The sequence below is a fragment of the Anas platyrhynchos genome, chromosome 6 (genome assembly GCF_047663525.1).
Source record: "Anas platyrhynchos isolate ZD024472 breed Pekin duck chromosome 6, IASCAAS_PekinDuck_T2T, whole genome shotgun sequence".
Taxonomy (NCBI): Eukaryota; Metazoa; Chordata; class Aves; order Anseriformes; family Anatidae; genus Anas; species Anas platyrhynchos.
In genome coordinates, this window is record NC_092592.1 from 23,028,154 (window position 1) to 23,050,908 (window position 22,755).

Sequence of the window (22,755 nt, forward strand, 5' to 3'; positions counted from 1 at the left end):
GCTTGGCATTTGCTCACGTAAGTCATCTTCCCTTTGCGTAGGAATTGTACTGTATAATCTGAAGTCTTTTATGTGCCTCTGTGGTGCTCAGAAGTAGGCAGATAGCGTGTGCCGAATATTAAACTTCTGTTGGTTTTATGTGTAGCTGTGGCACTGCATGTTGAAGGAGTTGGCAATCTGGCAACTCGAGTTTTGTTACACACTCCGAACAACATCCAGAGCCTCCTTTCTTCAGCTTCTCTGTTTTTACAGGCAATGTACAAACATGTTTCACCACAGCCAAAATCTTCTTCCAGGCGCTGCAATAAATCATGCAGCACGTTCGGCAGCTGGAAGTGATTGTGGATCTTTGGGTGGAAGACTCACACAAGCTTTTGAGGTTTCAGTCAGCTACAGCAGCATTTTAAACCTCTGCCCTGTTCTTAGGTTATGTTTTCTGCCTTTTGACAGCCTATGCTAGACATTGCCCTCAGTTCAAACTGGAGGTGGGCCAATGTGGTCCCATCTGGGCTTGACAAAAGCCTGAAGCACCCTCTGGGCTCTGCCAGCTCACAAGGCCAGCAGGCCAGGGTCATGCTGCCAGGGTGCTGGCAGACAGAAGGAAATCATAAGAGGTCACTGCTTCTCTTAGGCAGCTTCTGTGAGGAATGGCTGTGGAGGGTGAAGCTGGAAGGAATGTGAGCTGAGGACATGCTGATTTGCCAAAGGGTGGTACTGTGGCAGGCAGTGAAAGATGGATCAAACTTCACTGGTGGGAATGGACCCAAGAACATAAGCCAAGCAATTCAGCAGCAATATTCAGGCAGCTCCTCTCTGAAAGGACTCTGATCCTGCTCTGATACAGCAGATACAAAGGAGAAATGGAAATGTCCCACCACCTCTGGAAACAGAGCCCTGGCCCTGTTCCGGAGAGCACCGACAAGGGTGAGGACACAGGGTGGTACTGCTGGGTGGCAGAGTGACAGATGACCCTGAGTCACCAAGACTTGCCACACGAGCTGTGGCTGCCAGGCTTGGGAGGCAAGAAGTGATCTCCAAAGAGTCAGAGAACAGAATGAAGGACAAATAAGGGTCTAGGGCTAAAAGAGACAGAGGAAGATGCTCCTACAAGACCACCAGTGTGAGCACTCCTGCCAGAGAGCACCTACGTGGGCAGGACCTGTGGATCAGGGATAGGGCCATGGCCTTACCTCTCTGCCATGCCTGTGCCCCTTCAGCTGGAGGGCAACCATCCTGACAAAAAGCACGGGCCTTTTACCCCAGAGCTGTCTCCTGTGTAACAGCAGGAGCCATCCTCAGCCTCGGTCCAAGTAGAGCTGGGACGGCTGATGTACTGGTGTTATTAATCACAGGCAGGCTGAGGAATGCTCCCTCAGAGCAGGGGCTTTCTGTAGATGGGTTTCTAAGGCCAGAGGGATTGTTAGCTTATCGGGTCTGACCCCATCCATAACAGAGGCAAGAGAACTTCACCCAGTGTCCCCTGAGAGCCCATCAAGCTGTATGTGGCTAACACCAGAGTGGCATTCAGCACTGCTCTAGAGACAGAGAAAAAATTGGGTTTTCCCCCCTCCCCCTTGAGGAACTTGTTCCAAAGGCTAATCAGTTCCACGCTTAGAAATCTGTTTTCAGTTTAATGTCTCTAGCTTCAGCTTCAAGATCTTGCTTTTTTTTATTATTTTTTTTTTATTTTGCCTTTGCTAATCTCAAAACTACTTATTTGTTTTGTCTGAGAGGCTCTGGATGAACCGAAAGCAAGTAGTTTAGTAAAACAGGAAGATGTTCACTGGAAGGCAGGACTGACCCTCATCATGTAGCATCACAGCAGCTCCTAGGTGACATCCTCAGCACTTCGTCTTTCCAAGAGGATGAAGTTCTGCTTCTGTGCTTTTAGCAGTTTTCCTTCCTGGCTCTTCGTTTGTGGCACCCCTTGATGCAGGACAGGGCTGGGGAAACACGGGGCATTTCAGGCTCCTATTCAGCCCGGTTGTTGAATCTCGCAGTGCTACCCTACCTCTCCACAGGCTGCTTCCTTACTCTCTCCTAACTCTCCTCTGTCTCTCTCTTTGCCTACCTTAGTCTTGACTTCTTCCCTTGACTCCATCCTCGCCATCTCTTGCAGTGTCCTCCACACCTCTCTTTACAAGTCCTCATCTTTCTCCCTTTTCTGAGGTGGGCCCCATGCCCTTCTCTGCCCCCTGTCTCCGGTCTCCCATATCCTCCTTTTTTCTAGTGACAGAGGATTTCACCCTATGCATCTCACCACCATGGACACATCCCTATCTTCCCATTCAAGCTTGCTGTCAGCCATGCTTCTCCAGCTCACTTCTTTTCACATCACCCATCAAAAAGATTTTACCTTTTTCTCTTGCTCTGTACATTTAACCCACAACTTCAAGAAAGGGAGTCCTGTTTTCCCTTGACACAAGCGCTCTTTATTTCTGTTGCTCAAAACGGGGAAATGGGGAACAAGCACTTTTATGAAAGATATGTAGACAAGCAACAGGAGTTTTCTTACTCAAATCAGGCTCCTTGTTTAAAATGTGAAGACAGCAACTCTGTCACTCCTTCCAAGAAACTTTAAATCCTATTCTGCAAGCACCTTCCCTATGTGTCTTGTCCTTGCTGTACTAGACTGTAAAGCAGGCTCTCTCACCTTAGTCAGGCTCCTAAAGAGCACAGGGATCTATCAGGATTGCTCTGCCTGCAGGACCAGGCCTTCACATGGGCGATGATCCTGGATAAACAGGAGGGACATTTCCAATGCTGTCTTCTGACCTGCTTGGGCCTAATTTATCTTGCTTCTAATCAGTGTCAAGATGGCTGAAGCCATGAGTGCAGCTGATTTCCTTCAGCTTGTTAATATTGGAAAGCTGCCCCTGAAGAGGGCCAGATGTGCTAATAAAGGTGGGTTCACCACTAATTCCAGGCAGCCCCTTGAATGTGCAATTCATGGATACATTGCCATGATGTTTTGCCAAGGAATTAAGAAACCAAACCTTCACATTCTAGAGAAAATAATTGATGAATGACACAGCACAATGCTCCACTGAACATGCGGCCTTTCCTTAATATTAATGTGTAATTTTGTAGCTAATTACTCCCAGTGCACTTCCTGGTGGCCTGGGAATCTTTCACGGAACATCTGCACACACAATTACCTGCTCAGTTTTTCATAATCTCTTACTAAATCATTGCTGGATTTGCAAGGGGACCATCAAGCATCTGAGCTTCCTTTTCCCTTTTTTGCATGTCTTTTGCCTTGTGTCAATTTGTCCAATATTTATTGAATAAGGTCAGTAAGACTCAAGTGCTGTTTCACTGTCGTGAGATACTTAATTATCTCCAGCCTTTGCTCTACCCAGAACTGTACATGGGGATGGGATTTACCTGTGCTGTTGTGATGAGCTGAGGACTGGTATGTTCGAGCAGGGCAGCTGCAGAGGGAGCATGCTATCTGCCCCATAGCCTGCTGCCTGCCTGCCTTGACCCTGCTGGGTCCTGGAAAAAGCAGCCCCCAGAAGGGCATTTTATACAACACCTGCTCTTTTGGTATTCCTCAGGGTCTTCAGAGAAACCATCCCTTCCCCAGCATGGAGCTGGCTGATGATGACCTCTTTTCGCTGGGGAGACTGGGATGCTGGAGCAAAAATGATGAGCCATTTCCCACTGTACCCACTGTAGTCAACTTAATGTGAGAGAAAAGTTGTTAAAAAAAAAAAAAAAAAAGCATAGGCATCTGTCTAGGAAGGAAGTGTTTAAGCTTTTCCTTCTGAAGATAGCACTGGTACCGTCAGTCTGGTAGGCTGCTGCTCCCTGCAATCCACTGGGCACTTTGCCTTAGGCCTTAGGTTTCCTGAAGGGTCAGAGCCCAGAAGGCTGCTTGGAAATGTCCTTGAAAGTGGATGCTTGTGCTACATCCAAATGGATTTCTCATGGGAAGTGTTTAGCTGTTCGTGTGTGATGACAAACCATGAAAAGCAAGTAATCGTCTCATTTAGATAGCCTTTTTTATTAAGAAAATGTTAAGTGCATACACATTTACTGGAGAAATTACAACAATATAAAAGTGTTTATTTTCAAAATATTCTATGAAAGGAGTAATTTCAGAAGCATAATAAAACTCCTTCATAAAAGCTGCCTTACAGGAACACAAATACAAAAACCTTTTCACATTATTTGGGAAGTTTTTTTTTTTTACTTAATAAAAATATAAAGTACAGTATTCACCACATTCTGACAACACTGAGCTCTTAAGGAGTGGAAGATGGGAGGTTCATGCAGCCCTTTCCTCATGATAAATATTTTTCTCTGGCCACCAGTTTCATGTTTGCAGGCAAGACTTGTGTCAGTGGGAAGTTGGTTAAAAAAATAAAATAGATTTTTAGATAATAAGTTCTCAGACACCCCTGATTACTGTAAAATCACATCACTCAAAACAAATTGCCAGAGAAAAGAAGGACCCTCTGTTTCTGACAAAGGGAAAATATCAACAAAAACTTCTGTAGGAACTGCATTTTCAACAAAATATGTACATTTTACTTGGAATATAGCCTTCATTGTAAAAGACCAATGAACATTTGCTCAAACACCACATTAGTTAAAAACACATCAAGAAGTGATCCTTCATCCTTCCTCAGGCAGAATTCAGATAAAATATTCATACATACAAGTATAAAGCTACTATAAATAATTAAAAAAATGGCACAGCAATAAATACCAACTATTCTTCTTTAAACAAACAAACGGACAAAAAAGAAAAAAAAAGAAAAAAAAAGAAAAAAAAAACAACCTTAGGATTTGACAGCTGCACTTTGAAATATACCACACGTGACACGACAGTTTCACATTTATGGAAGCTGCTTTTTCAGCACCAGTTCAGTGTTATCTCTTTTCCCTCCTTCCCTTCACGTGTGGTCCCTACATCACTCCCATCTCCACATGCTTCCTTTCCCTGATTCGGTCTTTGGTCAACAGTTAGAGGCAGAAAGGAAAACCTAGTGCTCTCCCTGAGGGGGGCTGTGTTAGTGCAGCTTCTCGGCCTGCTGGGACTGCGGTGTGCACAGGAGGAATAATAGGGCACAGGGCAGTGAGGAAGTGTGATGCAGCTGTGTGATCAATGTCCCTTGTGTGCAGGGCACGGCTGCTCTTCCTGATACAATGATTCTCTTGCAAGTAATGCCAAGCAAAAAGCAAAGCTTCCCTCTCAGGGTTAGAGTTTGGACTAAAGAAAGAAAAAGCTTTGATGAGGTTCTCATGTAAGTCTTCAGTTACTCCTGGCCAGGTCTGTGCCACCCCTGCGTTCGCTCTGTGCCTGAACTCACCCCTGTGGAGCTGTGCTCCAGCTGAGCAAGGGACACAGTGCTGGCCCCAGGAACAGCCCCATGCCCTGAGTGGTCTTAGCTACATGAGCAATGAATTGTCATCGGCCCTGCTCACAGAGTCTCAATAAATGCCTGAGGACAGACAGCCCACAGGCACCCAGAAGAATGTCACCTGGCTGTAAATGTTCTGTAGCATCGCAGGGGGTCCCCTCCTCCCCACTCAAGAGCAAATGTCCTGCCTTTAGCACAGTCTGCCCCTGCAATGCCCACAGGTTTGCCCCTAGAAGAGGAGTTTGTTCGCCCAGGCTGCAATGTGAGTTTGGCCTGTCCCCAGGGGCCCTTCCCTGCTGGCATTGACCTCATTCCCTGTTAACTGGGACTGCAGCAGGGCACTGGCAAGGCTGTAGAGCCACAGCCAGTCACTGGTCAGCCGGTGTGCCCCTTAGAAGCAAAGGATGTGAGCTCGTGAAGGATGCACCTTCCTGGGTGAGAAGGACACACTTTATGTCTGTGTCAGCACCAAGATTCGCCCACTTTCCCCAAAGCCAGTCCTGTTCTCCTCTTGGCAAACCACTAGCTGTTGAAGATGTGTGTGCAGGGACAGCAGGTGGACCCTAGGATATATAGCACAGCCCAGGGAGAATACAAGAAACTCTAGTTTTCTCACAGAACATCTTCCTGTCTTTATCTTGACAACTGAGGTGCTGACCCTATTCACATAGAAATCAGCAGCTCTATTCTCACCAAGTGCAGCAGTGCCAGACCTTCCAAACTGGAGACAAAAACATTTAAAGCACCAGTGTGGTGATGGTAACAATAGAAGGAATGTCAAAGTCGCACACACATATTTTAGGCACAGGAGTTGATTTCTACTTCAAAGTAAACGAGGTGATGTGGTCCCAGCTGAAGCACTCTCTCTAATAGCACCCTTTTGCAGAGAGGAAAGTACTTACAAGATTTTTACCTGAATCCACATGGAAATAAGGTAGTCCCCGGGTAGCCAAAGTGCCTCTTTGGCATTAAAGGTGTCTGCCACAGAAAGGAGCATCTAATGAAACACCCCTTTCAGTGTTCCTGACACAGGCTGTAGGTAAGAGGGAAGATCCTGTTTGAAGCAACCCTCCAAAAAAACATACAAGTTACAACATTTTTTGTTTACAATACAGACACAGATACATACAAACACAAGTATTGTGCTGCACAGATGTGCTTCCCCCCAGATCTCTGTGTGCAACACAACGTGGTTATCATGGTACTTTAGGTGTCTTTTGCCATATACTATATAGCAAAGGTACTTCCTCACACAGGTGGGAATCAGGAGAAAGAGATTTCTGGCTGAGAGAGGGAACTGGTGCAAGAAGTGGTATTTGTTCCCAGGTGTACTTTGCAAAGAAAATCCCAGAGGCTGTGCCACTCACCAGCAAGCAGAAGCATGACCACCAGTGAACAGTGATTGTTAGCCTTCATCTCCACACCCAAGAAGCACCCAAACTGGGCAGACACTCAGTATTTCCTCTCTTGCCCCAGTTATCTCTTTCCTCCAAAGACATGGCAGACAACCTCTCTGAGATCTACACAGAGCAATCAAAAATGTTACCACCCTCAGGCAGGTGTGACTGTTCAGTATCTGAGGCTGTTGGTGAAGGGTCACACGAAAGCTCCTCCATCTACTTCAGCACAAAGCCAGCCGATCTGAAATCACCTTCTGTGGACGGGTGGGAACAGACACCTGGTGCATGGCAGCATCTTTGACTCCTCCAGCAGTTTGCAACATGATCCAGCTGTTAGATCTTTAATAACCCATTCCTTTTTTGTGCTAAAATTTGTCATCGGAAACACAGGAACATAGGAAATGCCAAGTGACATCAGATCAGTGTTGTGACTCCTAACACGCTCAGCTACTACAAACCGAGTACTAGCACTGTGCAGTACCAGATGTGCTTTGCCCCGGCTGCTCATAATTGCCACCGAGGTCTATGGTCTTCAGAGAATGGCTTAGCCCTGCAGCCTTGAATTCAATCCTCCAGCCAAAATACCTATAATCACCACCCCTAATAATGCTGCCCACTTGCATTGCTATCTGATGCTTTTTAGCCTTCCTATGTTCTTGGCCTCAATGACTTCTGGGGAAAAGGAACTCTTCCACTACTTACACAACAACATTGCACTGTACAGTTCATGTCCTTCTAGGTTTAAATCTCCAGGAGACTTGCATGAACCAAAGAAAGTTAAATAAAGCAGGACCTCTACATAGCAAAGGAAATAAAATATTATATAATAACATAGGGTTAGTTTAAATTCATATTTGCCCTCAGTGCTAGGTAATCAACCAACTGTATAAAAACATATTTTTCTCGAAATCAAATACATCTTACTATATAAAAATAGCACTGTGAAAGCAAGCCAATTTGTGAAAAAAAATAATAATAAAATAAAAACACCTTTGGAAATGCATGAAGCGTTGCTTTTGTGCTGCATGATAACAGTGAAATGTATTCATTCCCTAATACTGGTTATCTGTTCTCTGGGTCCTACAGTAAGAACTCCTGTAGACGGCTTACAATGCTTGCCTCTTACATCTTGAACCTCCTGTTGATGAAGAACAGAGTGAAACACTATTAAGGTCTATTTCAGTTGCAAAAGCTTTGATATCAGGCCTAGTCAAACAGCAAATTTGCATCTGGACTAACCCAAAGGCATTTCTTTTGCAGTCCCTCCAACCAGTATGCACCAAACAGTTTGGGAAAAGTTCTCCACAAGGAGCTGCTGGGGCCCAGAAGGGCAAACCCAGCCACGGGAGTTATTTTGGGCAGGTTGTGCTCGTCACAGTTAGTAAGGTGTTCAGAGCTAATATAAGAGGAAGGCTGGCTAGGAAGCTTATTCTGGACTTGAAAGCCAGAGCAGAGAATTATCGGTGGGCAAAGACACTTAGAAAAAAAAAAGGCAGGAAAAGGAGGGATTAATCATCTGTGAGAGGTCCCAGTAACGGAGTGAGTGGCACTGGGAGTGCCTCCTCTCCTTCCCCACCCCACAGCTCTGCTGGAGAACCTGGACTGCATCTCTTGTGCTCCACAGGGGTCTGCAAGGGTGCCAGGTGTCTGTGTGGGTGGAGGAACACAGAGGACAGCCCACGCTCTGCTCTTGTTCAGCTCCCGTGATGGGGAGGATGGAGAGCGGAGGCCTCAGACCAGTGTGAGCACGGTACCCAGGAAGAGTGGTGGGTTAGGGATCACAGCACAGTGCAAGTGTTTTGTGGGCGTGGATGTGGACCAGATTCACTCAGAACAAGGAGCCAGGCTGTGCTGGTGGCCTCCAGCTTTTGTCCGAAGTGACCCCTATTCCTGCTCCAACTGATTGATCTTTTACCATCCAGACGAGGTTACTAAAGCTGAGCTACAAGTGTCAGAGGGTAAACACCAGGTATTCAAAAAACCCTGATGTCTTGATGTCTTGCCTCGCCTACAGGAGCTAGACAAAGATCCCTTTCAATGCCTGCTGGGCAAGTAAGACTGTGTAAACACAGCCAGCAATGGTTGTGGCTACTCTTGGTGAAGGTAGCCTCAGAAAATTCATCTAGGCATAAAGAGGGTGACTAAACCATAAGAAAGATTTTCCTTTTGAAAATATTCTTTCCAGTATCCCACACCGGTAGCCCTAATTCTTTTGGTGCAGAAAGGCAGGACACACTATCCTGATGGTACAAAACAACCTGGGACACCCAGAGGGTTGGTGTAGGTAACACCAATCTCTGAGATTTGTCTCAAATCTCCTACAAGAGAGGTGTTAACTCACCACTGATGCAACGTTTCATGCTGTCACTGCCCAATGCTGCATTTGTCATTGAAAAACACCAGTGCCAAATTCACAGCTGTTATTTATAGTTTAACTCTGTCACTTTAGTAGTGGAGGAATAAGAACAGCTTAAAAGACAGAGGACATCCCAACTTTTACTATACTTTTGACTTTGGCCTTGCTTCAGGGCTCTTTGGCCTCTTTGGGTAACAGTTCTCCCATCTGTAAAATGGGATGGCCAGGCTTTAGGCAGCATCTCTACAAAGGAGACTGCAAGAATGAGGCAGATCATGCCCAGAGACTGCTGACATTAGAAACCATGGGGATATTGCACAGATCCCTCTGGGAAGTTCAATATGGGTAAAATGCATTATCCCAAATGTTTTTGCCCAGTCCCCTCCTTGCCCTGGTCTCCCTGTGGAGGAAATCAGGCATACAGATTGGACAGGAATCAATGTCCTACTCTACGTATGATTGCAACCTAGTGAGAAACAGCCAAATATTTTATTGCATTCCTCGTGTCCCTTAGAAAACTGAAATATGCAGTGCCATTAAAGCATGGCCACTTTGAAATGAAATAACTTAGCCAAACTCCCCCTTGGTGTGACAAAACTGACATCAACACAGCCACACTACAGCTTTACACAAGGGTTCAAAAATTCTGTCCCATTCACCCCCACCACCACTGTGGCTGAACTTTTCCCCTGCTCTAAGAGCTTTATCTATATAATACCCCTTTGCAGGGAGGGTAGAGTTGTTATCTTCAACAAACATGGGGAAAAATGGAGGCCTGGACAGGCTAATGTATTTGCCCAGTATCATATAGGATGGTCTGTGGAAGAGCAGGGATGTGAACCTGGGGTATCCCAGCTCAGAAACTAATGCCTCCTACCATTCTTTCTCCCTGGAGACTTTAGTGGTGTTGCACGGGAAGGGCAGAGTGGGCCCCGTTTCTTCTGTTGCTTTTTTTTATGAGTGCGATGACGTGGTCTAAATTAAAAGAAAAATACAAAGAGACTGCCGTAAATTATCCATATACAAAGGCCTTATTCACGTTTATTCTATGTCCCCTTCACATCTTGCTGGCAGGGTGAAAATGAAGATAACATCCCCCTCCACATGCCCTCTGCCTCGGAGGAACACAAGGCAAATGGAAGTGCCCTGGTGACAGGCCATTTGCAAGTCCTGGGGCCAGAAGTTTTTCCCCAAAACACTGACACCTCCCCAGATGCCTGCCAGAACTTGTTAGCCAGGAGCCTCTCTATCAACATGGCACCCAATGAGGTACAACGAGATTGGAGGGGGCTGGATTTCTGGCTTCCCACCCACCATTTCCACCAATATCCACATGAGCCGGTTGTTTTCCTATGGGATTTATGGGCAGTCAGTGCCTTAAAATGAGGCTGTGGAAACATTAGCCTACACTGTACCCCACTGTGCAGAGCAGCCACCCAGCACATGCTTGGTGGAAGTACCAGGAGGCTGTTGTTTTGGTGTCTTGCACTCCGGCCCTTATTTAGTAACGAGATTAGAAACGAGGAAGAGCTGCCACACTTGGGTTTACAAGTGCTACAGAGGAAGGCAGCAACAGGGCTTAGCTTTCCTCATAACCAGCCCCTGGAAGTCAGGAGTTTCCTTTCCTTTCTCCCAAAGGGCTTGGAGGAAAAGCTTTTCCTATTTGGCTTTGTTATTTTCTCCAGATCCATCAACTCTCTTGTCTGTGCCAGAAGTAACAACTGAGCTTAATGGACTCCAACATCTTGGGCTGAGGGGAAGTTTTGAGCTGGGACTAAGTCAACGTGACAATGGACAAGCCAGGATCATTCTCTGATCTCTGCTTATTTTGGGCTCTGTTAACTCCACAAGGGCCTGATTTTGCAAATCCTTGCATGAAGGGAAAAGGGAAAGACAGTCAAGGTGGGACTGTAAATGAGGACTGGGATTGCCTCGAAGTGGTAAAGGATTTGCTAGCTGATTCAAGAAAGGACTGATTTGCCCCTTGTCTTTAAAATGGATGAGTGTTGGATGATGTTGGCCACAGCAGTTGCACAATGATTTTTAAAGCCAGTTAAGGAGTTTGGACTCCTGACAGCTTGAATGTATTTTACTGATGTCTCGTAAGTACGTATATTACATGGAGATGTGATGAATATCAAGCAATAATAAAGGCTAAGCAGGATTAATGAGCAAAATAATTCCCTACTAAAAACCATATCTACTTTCATAATCACCTGTATTAGACTACTATGCCCTATGACCTTTTGATTGCCTTTAGCTGTAAATTATAGCACAGAATATACTCTCAAGTGGAAGCACTGGTATTGATTAAGATGTCTTGACAGTTTGGATTTTACTTAAGCAATTACAAGAGCCCTTTCTACAAAACGTATTGATTTTATTCCAGAAAAATAAATTCCCATGTACAATTGGGTTTTCATAACATGAAACAATTAGCCATTTTATTGCTAGTGCATATAGGGTAATGTCACATTTCATACAATTTCAGTACAAGTGAAAAAATATAATATATGGCTGATTGAAACTGATAGCTACATTAACATTTATAGATCTATATAGATTTATTTTACAAGCTGTTAGTAGTTTAGAAGGATATCGGTGTTTTAAACTACCAACATTCATATGGCTCCAATTCAAATATATGAATTGCTTGATGCGCTATAAATATATTCCAAATACATTTTGTTGAAGAAGTCAAAGCTGTGCACTAAAATATATCAAAAACATGCCTCGTGAAAATGCTACAGACAGAGCCCTGACTGTCTATGGAGTATGAAAATGCCACTGATGCTAGCATTAATAGTTGGAAAATGAAAATAATGCCATGATTACTGGGATTAGGTGATGGAGATGTATGCTGTGATCTTATTTAATAGAATTGGGACCAAATTCTTTTCTGTTAATCAATGTAAATCAGGATGAAATCCACAGAAATAGCAGAGTTGCTTCTGGATGAAAGTTAGGTTAACCAAAAACCAGAAACTGGTTGGAGATCAGGTGTAGGCTCACTGGTTTCAGTAGAGCTGGCCCCAGATCTTCACCAGTGTAAGTGAGAGCAGAAGGTGCTCCAGCTGTGTTGTTCCCCATGGCTGGCAGGCAGGATGTGAGCTTATAATCACATTTAGCCAACCCTGCAAATTTCTTAAGTGCCTCCTAAGTTTCAAGTCTTATGAACAGCACCAAAGGCTTCACTGGGGCTGACAGCAAACAGAAACTTAGGCAGGGACTTGAGGATTTTCCAAGGACGGGGAAAAAAGTAGCCCAAGCCCCTGGAATAGTCAGCATGGGCCACATCCTGCTCTTAGATTCAGCTGTGCCCAAATCCAAAGCCATCCTGCCAGCATTAACATGGATTACCTCTGCAGAGAATTTGCCCGAAGGATGAGAGGGCCAAGTGCTGGCAGCAAAGAAGGCACTGAGCATCGGATGAGATGGGGAGAGCTGGCAGGGCTGGAATCACAGTCAGTTGGTAGCTGGCTTTCCTCCCTCCTCCTCCTCACTCTTGATCCCAAAAAGGCCAGATAGAAAAATGTCTCTGCCTTTGGTACCATTTTTCCCCTTGGTTATTGTAAAACCACAGGGGAACAAAGACTTTTTCTTCCTTTACTCCTCTCTTGGAGGATGTGTGTGCATAGCAGACAGTGGAGGGCGTTCAGCTACCTGTACGGCCTCACACCTGCCCTGGGGCTGTACCCTTCCCCACCTTTCTCCAAGAACTCACTGCGTTTGCAAATGACTTGATTCCAACCCTGCCTTTACCCTACAGAGGCAGCGGGGACAAGGTTCAGCACGGTTACAGCAGGTTACTGAGGGGTGGCAATGTGGTGGCAGTGGTGGGAGGGACTCTGAGTGCACAGGTGGGCTCGCTGGCCAAACTGCCACTGCAGCCTGGGGCCCTGGGGCCCATTGCTTCTTCTCATCTACTCCAGCAAAGCTGGAGCACTCCCCTGCAACTCAGCACAGAAATGCTCTCTGTGCTGCTCTTGCTCACCGTAAAATTTGACTGAGATAGGCTGGGTCCTCCTCAGGATAGCCATGACCAGCCACTCACAAGAGGAATAAAGTTGGAGGAAGAGTATGAATTCGCCAAGCATGGCTGGCTTTGTGGGAGAGCCTTACTCATGGCAGCACATCTTGCCTTGGCCGAGATTATTAGCACTCCACAATGGCCAGCAGAGAAACAATTTTTATTGCCAAGATGCACTCAGTTTCATCCGCCTGTGCAAGCAGACCCCCAGTGTAACATGGAGAAGGGGCTCCAAAGAAATTGGAACATTACAGATTTTGAAGTAATTGTAGTTTTGCTTGGGGAAGAGGAGGTGTAAAGGAAGCATTTTCCTTGGGAGAACGGCTCTTTTTAAAAAAGGATGAGTTGGGGACCTCAGCACAGAATCTTTAGGATGGATTTTGCCTCAAATCCCGGCAAAACTCTTAGTTTAACATTTAGGATATGCGAGAAGCTGTTGTTTTAATACAGACTAGGTCAACTCCAAACCCATCTTCAAAACAATATCTGATTCCACGAGTACTTTGTCCGCATGGTTAAAGCCAGCCCTTAATGTTCTACCCTTGAATAACTCAGGATGTGTTAGCTGTTAAGTCCATTTGTCTCTTGCCTTACTTGTTTAAAGCTTTCTCCAGATATTCCTGGATCCACTTTAGCTTGGGATCAATGCACACTTGCTTGCTGTTGCTCTTAAGCCTTGCACTGCCAAAGGAGAAAAGTCAGGGTGAGTCTTGTGTGTGGCACCCCTCAGCCCACACCCCCCCCCCCCCCCCGCACACCTTATTCTGCACACAGGTTTGCAACCCTATTACACACAGTAGAGCTGTGTCTGACTTCCCTGGGTGTCAGTGCTGCTCTCAGATGACTTCTGAAGAGGCTGGGAGATCCCTGCCACTCTCAATGAACCTGCTCTAAATACAGTTCGGAGCACTGGTAGGGTTTGTCATCCCCAGTGCTGATTCCTGTGCTGGGGTGCGTGCTGAGGAGATGACATGCAGAACTTGAATCTAAGTTTTCCAATTCCTATCTAGGCTGCTACATGTTCAGTGCTGGGAACAGCTAAATTTCATTTGAAAAGATTAGTGTGGTAAATACAGGTCATTTCTGCAAGGAGTTAATTAAGAACATCTTTCAGATTCAACCACAAAGTAAATGTTTGCACGTTTTGAAGATGGACACCAAACCATTTCTCCTGAGTGTCCTGAAAGGGTTTGGTCACCCCTTCACTTTTTGTTTTACTCTAAGGCTACTCAAAGGCTACAAGGCTCTATACAAGGCTATCAGGCTACATGCAGGAAGATAACTGTGTTCCACCATAGTACCAGAGACAAATTTTCCCTGAATATATATTCAGTCAGCACTGGAAAAAAAAAAAAAAAAAAAAAAGCAGAAATTTCTTGAGGGGCTTCTCCTGCATGTCTGAGCTGCTCCTTCCCAGCCATACTTTAGCTAATTTGAATCTGCTAAGAAGTCACAGAAAAGGGGACACCTGTCAGAAGAAAATTCCCTGTGATGACCTGGGGTTTGGGCTACCTGCATTTTTCATACAGGAGCAGTATGAACAGCTTGCCACCCATACGAGGAGGTCTGACCCTCCAGGGCCTCTGAAGAGTGTGGTGATCCCTCGCTTTCCTCGGAAGGCCCTGCCTCTGCCCCAGCTGCTCAGAAGCCTCCCCTTAAACAGCCTTGCCATGTAAAAGTGCCAAGAACAGCAATTTCATGGAAATGCCCATAGGAGTAAGTTCAGTTCTTGCTTAAGCATTTTGTTGAATCAAGGCCAAAATGTTCCCGACTTCATAAAGCGAAGTCTGCAGAATATAAAAATGTGGAGTAAGAAGAGGTCAAAAAGGCTCCTTGGTCTGAAGTTATGCAACAACACAGTTGTAACATAAACACATTGAAGATCCAGTCCTGCAAGCCCCGTGCCAATAAAGTGATGAATGGGCCTAATTCATATTTCCCTTACAGTAGTGCCAAGCTGGAGAATTTCCAGTGAAGTGATACCAACAGTGAGAATGGATTTGCTGATGTTAGCAGTGCTGGGCAAGTACTAAGCTGGCCGTATGGAGTACAGAACCAAAAGCACACGTAACCACCCTCCCGCCACAGGAGATGGAACTCCCCTCATCAAGGATTAAGACATTGATTTTTTAGACATTTATTTCAGAGTCTGGCAGCCCCTGCTGCTTGCATGGCTGTGGCATGTGTAAGGAGTGTTCGTCTGAATGGGCTTTGGTGTATTCTTTAGGATGCAATTAAGTGCATGCTAAAAATGCCTATTTCCATGTGTTGAAAAGCAGGGAAATTGGGATGGGCTTCGTAGAAGCAGACATCCACAAAGGAGAGCTCTGGATCTGGGGAGATGACTCCCGGTGGAACTGGAGACAAAGGCCTGCTCTTAGGCTTTTTGTTCAGGTACAATTCCCCTCAAATATAAAGGGAAATGTACTTGATTGAAAAAGCCTGAGCTCTTTCCTTAAAAACCTATATGCATTCAGTGACATTCTCTACTCTTGCAAACAGCTTTTAAGTCACTCAGACTTTCACTGTGTAACATGTATCTAATGAATTCAGAGTGTGGTTGAGCTGAGAAACCATTTCAAGCATCAAAACGATAAATTAGTTTTGATTCCATTTCAACTCCTCTTTTAGCAAAACTCAAACTTTCAGGAGCATTTGGAGGGAAGTTTTTGGTTTAAGTACCTCACATCTGTAAGTAACAGAAAGATGGTGACCTGTAGGTTCATGTGTTCTGTCTGCTACTGGATCCTGTTCCAAACAGACACACTTGGATCAGGAATGGGGCAAGAACACACACTGTGTTTCTGTATTTCATGCTCTTAACCATTCTCTAATGACTATGATCCCACATTAATTAAAAGAAAAACTATATACTGTATCCAATATTAAGTGCCTGCTGTTTTCTTGAATCTACTTCAGAAAATTCCAGATCTTCTACAAAGCCTTAGCATTGGGACCCTTATGACACCGACTGACAGTCCCAGAACACAAATCCATACACTATTTGCCTTTTGGATGCTTGCCTCCAAAATTGTTTATAGGTAGAGATCAGAGTTAGTCACAGCTGGTTTTGCCATTTTTCTGAATGGAAATTATTTCTCAGCTGGGTTTTACATTTTTTCTTACTGTCCTCCACCAAGTCCTAAGGCAGAACCACACATGTGAAAATGTAGATGATCTACACAAAAGTGGTTTTAAAAAAAATAAATCATATGAATAAAAAAATGTTCATGAATTGATGCACACCCTTAAATACATCTGTATATTCCTGAGAAATATCACATCAGTTTTCTCAATGCAGAAATGTTTTGGATGACAAAGAATGGATTTTTACAGCATTTAATTTACAACTGGAACAGCTCAACGTGAATCCACACAGAAACCCAGTGCAGTCACTGAGACCCCCCCTTCCAAGGTCAGTAGAAGTTGATGGTAGTAATGCTCCCTTGCAATGAAAAGATGAATGCTGATTTTTGTCCCTCTGAAGGAGGGATTCACCCATGAAAAAATGAACCCAAAAGACCCCCTTAAAATCACACACAGAAAATAAAAATCAACAACCTCATTTTTCTGAAAACCAGTGTTTCTTTTTAGCAAAAAGGGAGAGGTGATTTTCCATTGGGAATGCACCTTTTCTCTCCTGCTGTGATCTGTGACATACTGGAGCCAGACACTGCCTGCTAAGTGTGACCAGACTCAGATCACTGTAAAATTTTTTCAGTTAAGGTGTGAAGCTGTATGTACAAGGCAAGGGACTGCCTGCCTGATGTTCCTACTCACATACCTGTGGGAGAAACATGGGATCACGGGGAGCTCAGAGATGGAACACCACTAGACACATCAAGAGCTGGGCTTTGGGGGCAGGCTGGGGGGTAAAGCAGTGTACAGGTTAAAAAGGTGAGCTGGGAATCACGGCATGAGACACTGACCTAACTGCAGCAAGGGGAAGAGCTGACCAGCAAGCAGAGCAGGAACCAGCTCTGTGATTCTCCCTTTTGACCCCCTAGATTTGCACCCAGCTGGAAAGAGTGAGAGACTTACACAATCTGAAGTGAGCAGTTGGGGGTGGAGAGGATTTTGAGGTGCTTAATGTTGGCTCTGGCCACGTTGCTCTCGTAGAATCGACAGGGACATCGGTAAGTCAGGCTGACGGGTTTCTCTGTGGGACACAGGGAGAGAAAAGACATGTTACTGCCTCCTGCTCTGGGGCAGCAGCACAGACACACAGACCAGGCACGACAAAGTCCTCTCTTGCCTCCCAAATATGCAGGTGGAAAAAAAAAAAAAAAAAGTAGAAAAGCTGTAGCTTTGGAAGAGCATTTGTCTCACAGCTCAATTCTTTCACCCCACTACCCAGCCTTTTAATCCTGGTGCGTGGGATTTTGGAAGACAAAAGAAGAGGGAGAGAAAATGGAGATAAGAAAAGAAGAAGAGATTAGAATAAGGAGCCCCTCCATTGTGCGGGGATGCTCCTGGTAATTAGACAAGATAAAGGCCAAAAGAGGGGGCACTTGTCCTCAGTGTTGTTCTTGCCAAATGATTTTGACCCGAGGCCAAATTAGAAGGTAGCCAGAAGAAAGCGATGAATTCCAAAGAGATCAGATCAAACCGGCTCAGCTCAGGTGCAGGCTTTCAGGAGGGACTTGCTACAGAAAAGCCCCGAGTCCTTCAGCCTTTCCCAGGGCCCGGTGGCTGACCTTTCCCCACCGCAGCCAACCCTTACTTTCGGAGATGCTCGCACAAGGAGGTGTGAGCGGGAGACGTAGGATCACAGTGGTTTTGCAGGAGAGATTTGGGGTCTTTTGAACTTCCTCCAGCCCATGGCAAAGTAACAGCAACTCGAGGAGACAGCTATCTGGCGCTGAGTTCCCCGGGCACTCATCAGGGACCACCGGGCTGGAGGAGAGTCTCATCAGCAGCATCACGAGGCTCAGAATTAAGTTTATCCCCTGGGTTAAAAGTCAGCAATATATATGCATGCAGAACTGAGGAAAGCTGCCTGGCTTTCAACACAGCATCTGATGATGCAGCCCTGCTAGATGATTTCTCCATGGAAGGACTTAATCACTGGCAACCAAGTGCACGTAAATGAAGTCCTTGCTCTGTGTGGAAGCTTCGAAGCCCCATGCGCAATACAACACAAACACAGCACCTTTGCCTAGGAGTCTAGAAGGAGCCGCCTAACATTTTAAATGGTAACACTGGAGCAGTTTTCAGCCTCTGGGAAGAAGTGAATTCATAGAGAAGGTCCTAAGCCACGAGGTCTGGCTCATGGTGTTGATGGTCAGATCTGTATCTGACAGAGCTTTAGATCCCACGCAGCAATCTGCCATCCTGTATATGTAGCCACACGGGAGCACTAGCAGCATCCAAGCCCTGCTCCGTTAGATGAAGAGCTAAAGAGCAGGAAAAGGCCTGGAATCCCTAAGCTCTCTTCTAGGAAGGTGAGAAATGACACAGCTTTTTGAAGTGCAACTGATCTGCACATATATATTTACTAACACCTGTCCCTAGCACACATAACCACAGACAACCTGGTGACATTACCCTGTCCTCAGGAAGGAAAATCCTTTTTTTCTCCTGAGCACTTCTAATGAGAGAAGAGCCAGGGTTTTATCCCATTGGCAGACAGGCAAACACAGAGAAATTCATCAGTGGGGTTCTTCCAGATTCACACCTGAACCAGGACTAGAAGTTAACAAAATTGGAGGACATTTTCCACCAGTTTCATGGCAATACATCAGTCCAAATAACGATATCATTTATGAGTGAATAAATGGGAGAAGGAGCTCCCGTCTGTCATGTGAAGGGAGCAGGAGGGCTGCAGGGTGAGCCCCCAAACAAGTGCTATACGGACCGGTGCTAGTGAAGAAGGGAGGGAGAAGCGCACTAGGATTTCTCACTGCTTATCTGTGCCTGAGAGCTATGCATCAGTGCACTTACATGTATATAGGAAAGGGAGGCTGAAACTGCATGCAGTCATATAGCAACTCTCAGCACAGCTGAAGAGGAAGCACCTCTGCAGGCTCGTACTGACGAAGTGAGTTTAAGCTTTACCCTAAACAGCATTCAGATCTGTGACTTGAGGATGCAATCCCATCTTCTCTGAGACCAGGAGAGCGACTTTCGATCCCATCCCACTCACTTGAAATCAGGAGAGAAAGCTTAACCATGACCAACATGTCTCTAAATCCCGAAGCTGTTTCCTGCCCAGGAAAAGGCATCCAGCACCGCGAGGCAGAGGGGGTACCCAGCACCGGGTGCTCTGTCACCCAAAGCAAGGCGCAGTGACAGTTCCCATGCCAGCACAAGAATCCCTTTGGCATTTCTGTGTTCCTTGCTTGCTGACCAGCAAGAGGCATGGATCAGCAGGGATGGCAGCACAGGCACCGGGGCAGCTCTCAGCACCATTCCCAGGGAGCCGACATCCCCTGCCTCTGCCCGGCTCTCGGAGTGTGGCTGTGGCTCACTGTGCTCACAGCAAACCTCCTGCCAGGGAAACCCAGCGCACACAGTGCTCCCCGACACGGGAACCCCTACAGCAAGAAGCAAACGGGACACTGCTGGTCCTGCCCCGTGGCTGACAAGCGCATATTTCTTTATCACATTTCAAAATTTGAAACAAATTGTTCCACATGTAGTAAAGCTGACTAAGCCAGTAACTCTATGGACTTGTACTGCAGGAGTGGATGCTCCATGGGTTCCCCGATGTCTAATGAACACTGAGCACAAGGTGAGGCTACTCTCTTGTATGGTCTGTTAATTGTACTGTTACATGAAAACACCAGCTTGGCTTTCATGAAACTGATTGTGCATAAAGCTTTTGGGAACTTTATCTGTCTAGCACATTCGCTTGAAATGGGTGACAGAAGAGCTAGACGCTATTCAGACACCTCACTGTCACTCCTGCAGCCACACATCCTTAGACAAAAAGAAAAAGAAAGCAACTTTTTTGGCTCTTGACTAGCAGGACTTATGTTTTTAATAGTTTGACTGTTTTCTGACCCAGAGCTGAGTTTTGCTGGCTCTGAACACCCACCCCTGCTGACAAATTCTCTCTAACCCGATGTGCTCACTGAAATCTGCCCTGCAGGGTGGACGCTTATCAAGGCTGGCTGGTCAGAGCGAGGGAAGCTCTGACCAGGAAAGCAGGCTGGGCACGAGAAGACAAACCATTTGAAATGATGCAAGCATCGTTTTACTCCTGTTCATCCAAGACTACATTTGGTGGTATCAGGAGAGGACTGACAACTTTTTAAGTCCAGAACAGCTCCAGTTCCCTGGGGGATAAGATGGGGATAGGCAAAACCAGCTTTACCAGGACAGCCGAGAACTTGGAGCTCACCTGCCCTCCAGGACAAGACAGCCCTGCATCTGGATCAGGGTTGAGAGCACTACTTGATGTGCAAAGAAACAGGCAAAAAGCTGTTAGCACCACAAGCCTGTGGTGTCAGTCCCCTTACACCAGTTTTTCTCCGACAGCTCTAAGCCGTTCCTCGCCCGAGCAGCCGGGCCCCCCACGCTCGCCCTGCCATGAAGACACCGCAGCGGAGCGCCCCGGCCACACGGCCTGCCCCCGCCTTCGGCACCGAGCTATTGGGATCATCGGGAGCAATTATCTCGCTCCGGCTAAACAAAGGGGCACTGGGAGGGGACCCTTCCCCGCCCCGGGGGGGGGAGAACACCCAAGTTTCGGTCCCCGAAACGGGCCAACGCGACGGGACCGGCGGCTGCTGGGGACGCTCGGTGCCGAAGAGGGGACAAATGTGGCACACCTGTACCAAGGGAGGACCGGGGTTTCCGAGGCCGAGAGACCCTCGGAGGCTGCGGGCAGGGGTCCCGCGGCTCAGAAGCCCCCGCCCGGTCCGGGGACCCTGCGGGGACAGGCGGCCGCGGTGGCAGTGCCCTGTGGCGCTCGTCGGTGTGCTGCCCGTATAGTCCCGGTGCAGTCCGGGGTCCCCTTTTTGCTCCTCATTCTCAGAGCCCCCCAAAACCTCCCCGCGGGGCTGCGGGAGCGAGCAGGGGATGCCCTCCGAGCGCCCGCTGCTGCTCAGCCCTGCCCCGATCGAGGGAACGGGGACAGACGAGGCACGGGACCGGCCGCCTGGTTCTCATTTCTTGCAACTTTTTTATTTTTTTCTCTCTCTTTAGTGGAAATCAAGGCGCACATTTTGCAGCCCAAACGCCTCCCTGCGGAGCGAGCGCTGTCGGAGGCTCTCAGCTCCAGCACCCCCCGCATCCCCTCGCCCTCCTGCTCTGCCGGGGGCTTTCCGGCGGGCAGGGGGGTCCCGGCGGCATCCCACTTACCCTCCGAGAGGGAGACGAGGGCCAGGGCGAAGGCGAGCAGGGCGAGGGCGCGGAGCTCCATGCTGGGCGCTATGCTGCTCGTCCCGGCGGCGGCCGCGCTCTGAGCGAGTCCCCTCCTCCCCTGCCTCTATAGAGGGGCCGGGGGAGGGGAGCAGGGGGAGTAGCCAGCCTATGATTTATTGCCCGTGGCATGTTATTACATCCTTCCTCTGTTAAAAAATGCTTGGAAAGGGACCAAAAAAAGAGCGAGGGCTTTCTCGCTCCGCCAGCACCGCGGTCTCCCCCCTCCCCGGGAAGCAAAGAGCCTTCCCCGCTCCCCCCCACCCCATCCTGGCCGACGGGGCTGGGATCTCAAGCACTGCAGCCAGCCCGGGCCGGGGCAGAAAGCTACTGCTCCAAAACCCCAGCCTCGGCCGGCTCCGGGCGTCCCGACCCGGCAGGTCCCGGCCCCGAGCCGCCAGGCTCCCCCCGGGGACGCATCCTGCCACGGCTCGGCCTCCGCACCCGGAGGAGAAAAATCCCCCTTCGCTCCCGTGGGCGAGAATCTAGGCTTACACCGGCGCCCCGGACATCACATCCAGCGCCTCATATGAAGTATCCTCGAAGAAGTTTTTCTCGGGGATTTTTTCTTTTTTTTTTTTCTTTTTTTTTTTCTTTTTTTTTTCCTTTTTTTTTTTTTTTGGGGGGGGGGGGTCAAAGAGAAGGAAGCTTTCAGTTTTGCTTCTGCATGCTTAGTTCTAAATACCACCTTTTCACCGTATTAGCCGGTCCCAGTTCTCCATCTGCTGCCCCATTTCGCCCCCTTTGTGTTGCAGATGCTGCTGGGCTCCCTGGCACCTCGGCTGAAAACCCCCAGAGCATCGAGAGCCCCGAGGTCCCAAGGGTGCGCTTCCCTTGAGCTATCGCAGCATTGTCAAGTGTAATTGACCTAAGCATGTCCTCGCTGCCTGCAGTCCGAGACCATGGGGCCCTGTTTGTTGGCATTCAATACTTCAAATAAACATCGAGGCTTTAGTTGAGCTGGGACCCCTCAGCTGCATTTAAAACAGGCGCCCTCAGAAAGGTTGGGATGGGGAGGGGACCACCGGGTAAAGCTAATCCTGGCCTGGAGGTGTTCAAAGGACAGGTCCACGAAGGCACCAAAGCCAGCAGCACAGTCAGATTTTACCCCGGGTAAAGCTCTCTCTGCCACAGCACAGCAGGCTGGAGGCATTGGCCCGAGGGAAATGCCTGCACTGACACCGGGCTGGTTTCCTCCACCGGGACACAAGCTGAAAGGCACTTCTCACA

General features: G+C 47.3%; 1 protein-coding gene and 1 long non-coding RNA gene across 2 annotated transcripts; both read right to left on the minus strand.

Moving 5' to 3' along the window:
• Positions 1 to 1,553: 1,553 nt before the first annotated feature.
• On the minus strand, positions 1,554 to 3,807 carry LOC140002840 (uncharacterized). Its single transcript, XR_011810374.1, has 2 exons — positions 2,654 to 3,807; positions 1,554 to 1,943 (listed from the first exon to the last, which is right to left on the minus strand). It is a non-coding gene; the product is annotated as an uncharacterized lncRNA (long non-coding RNA).
• Positions 3,808 to 3,988: 181 nt separating this feature from the next.
• On the minus strand, positions 3,989 to 21,626 carry CXCL12 (C-X-C motif chemokine ligand 12). Its single transcript, XM_027459880.2, has 5 exons — positions 21,466 to 21,626; positions 17,200 to 17,317; positions 13,753 to 13,839; positions 10,006 to 10,103; positions 3,989 to 7,910 (listed from the first exon to the last, which is right to left on the minus strand). The coding sequence occupies exons 1-5, from the start codon at positions 21,524 to 21,526 to the stop codon at positions 7,879 to 7,881; spliced, it is 396 nt and encodes a 131-aa protein (XP_027315681.1). The 5' UTR covers positions 21,527 to 21,626; the 3' UTR covers positions 3,989 to 7,878.
• Positions 21,627 to 22,755: the final 1,129 nt, after the last annotated feature.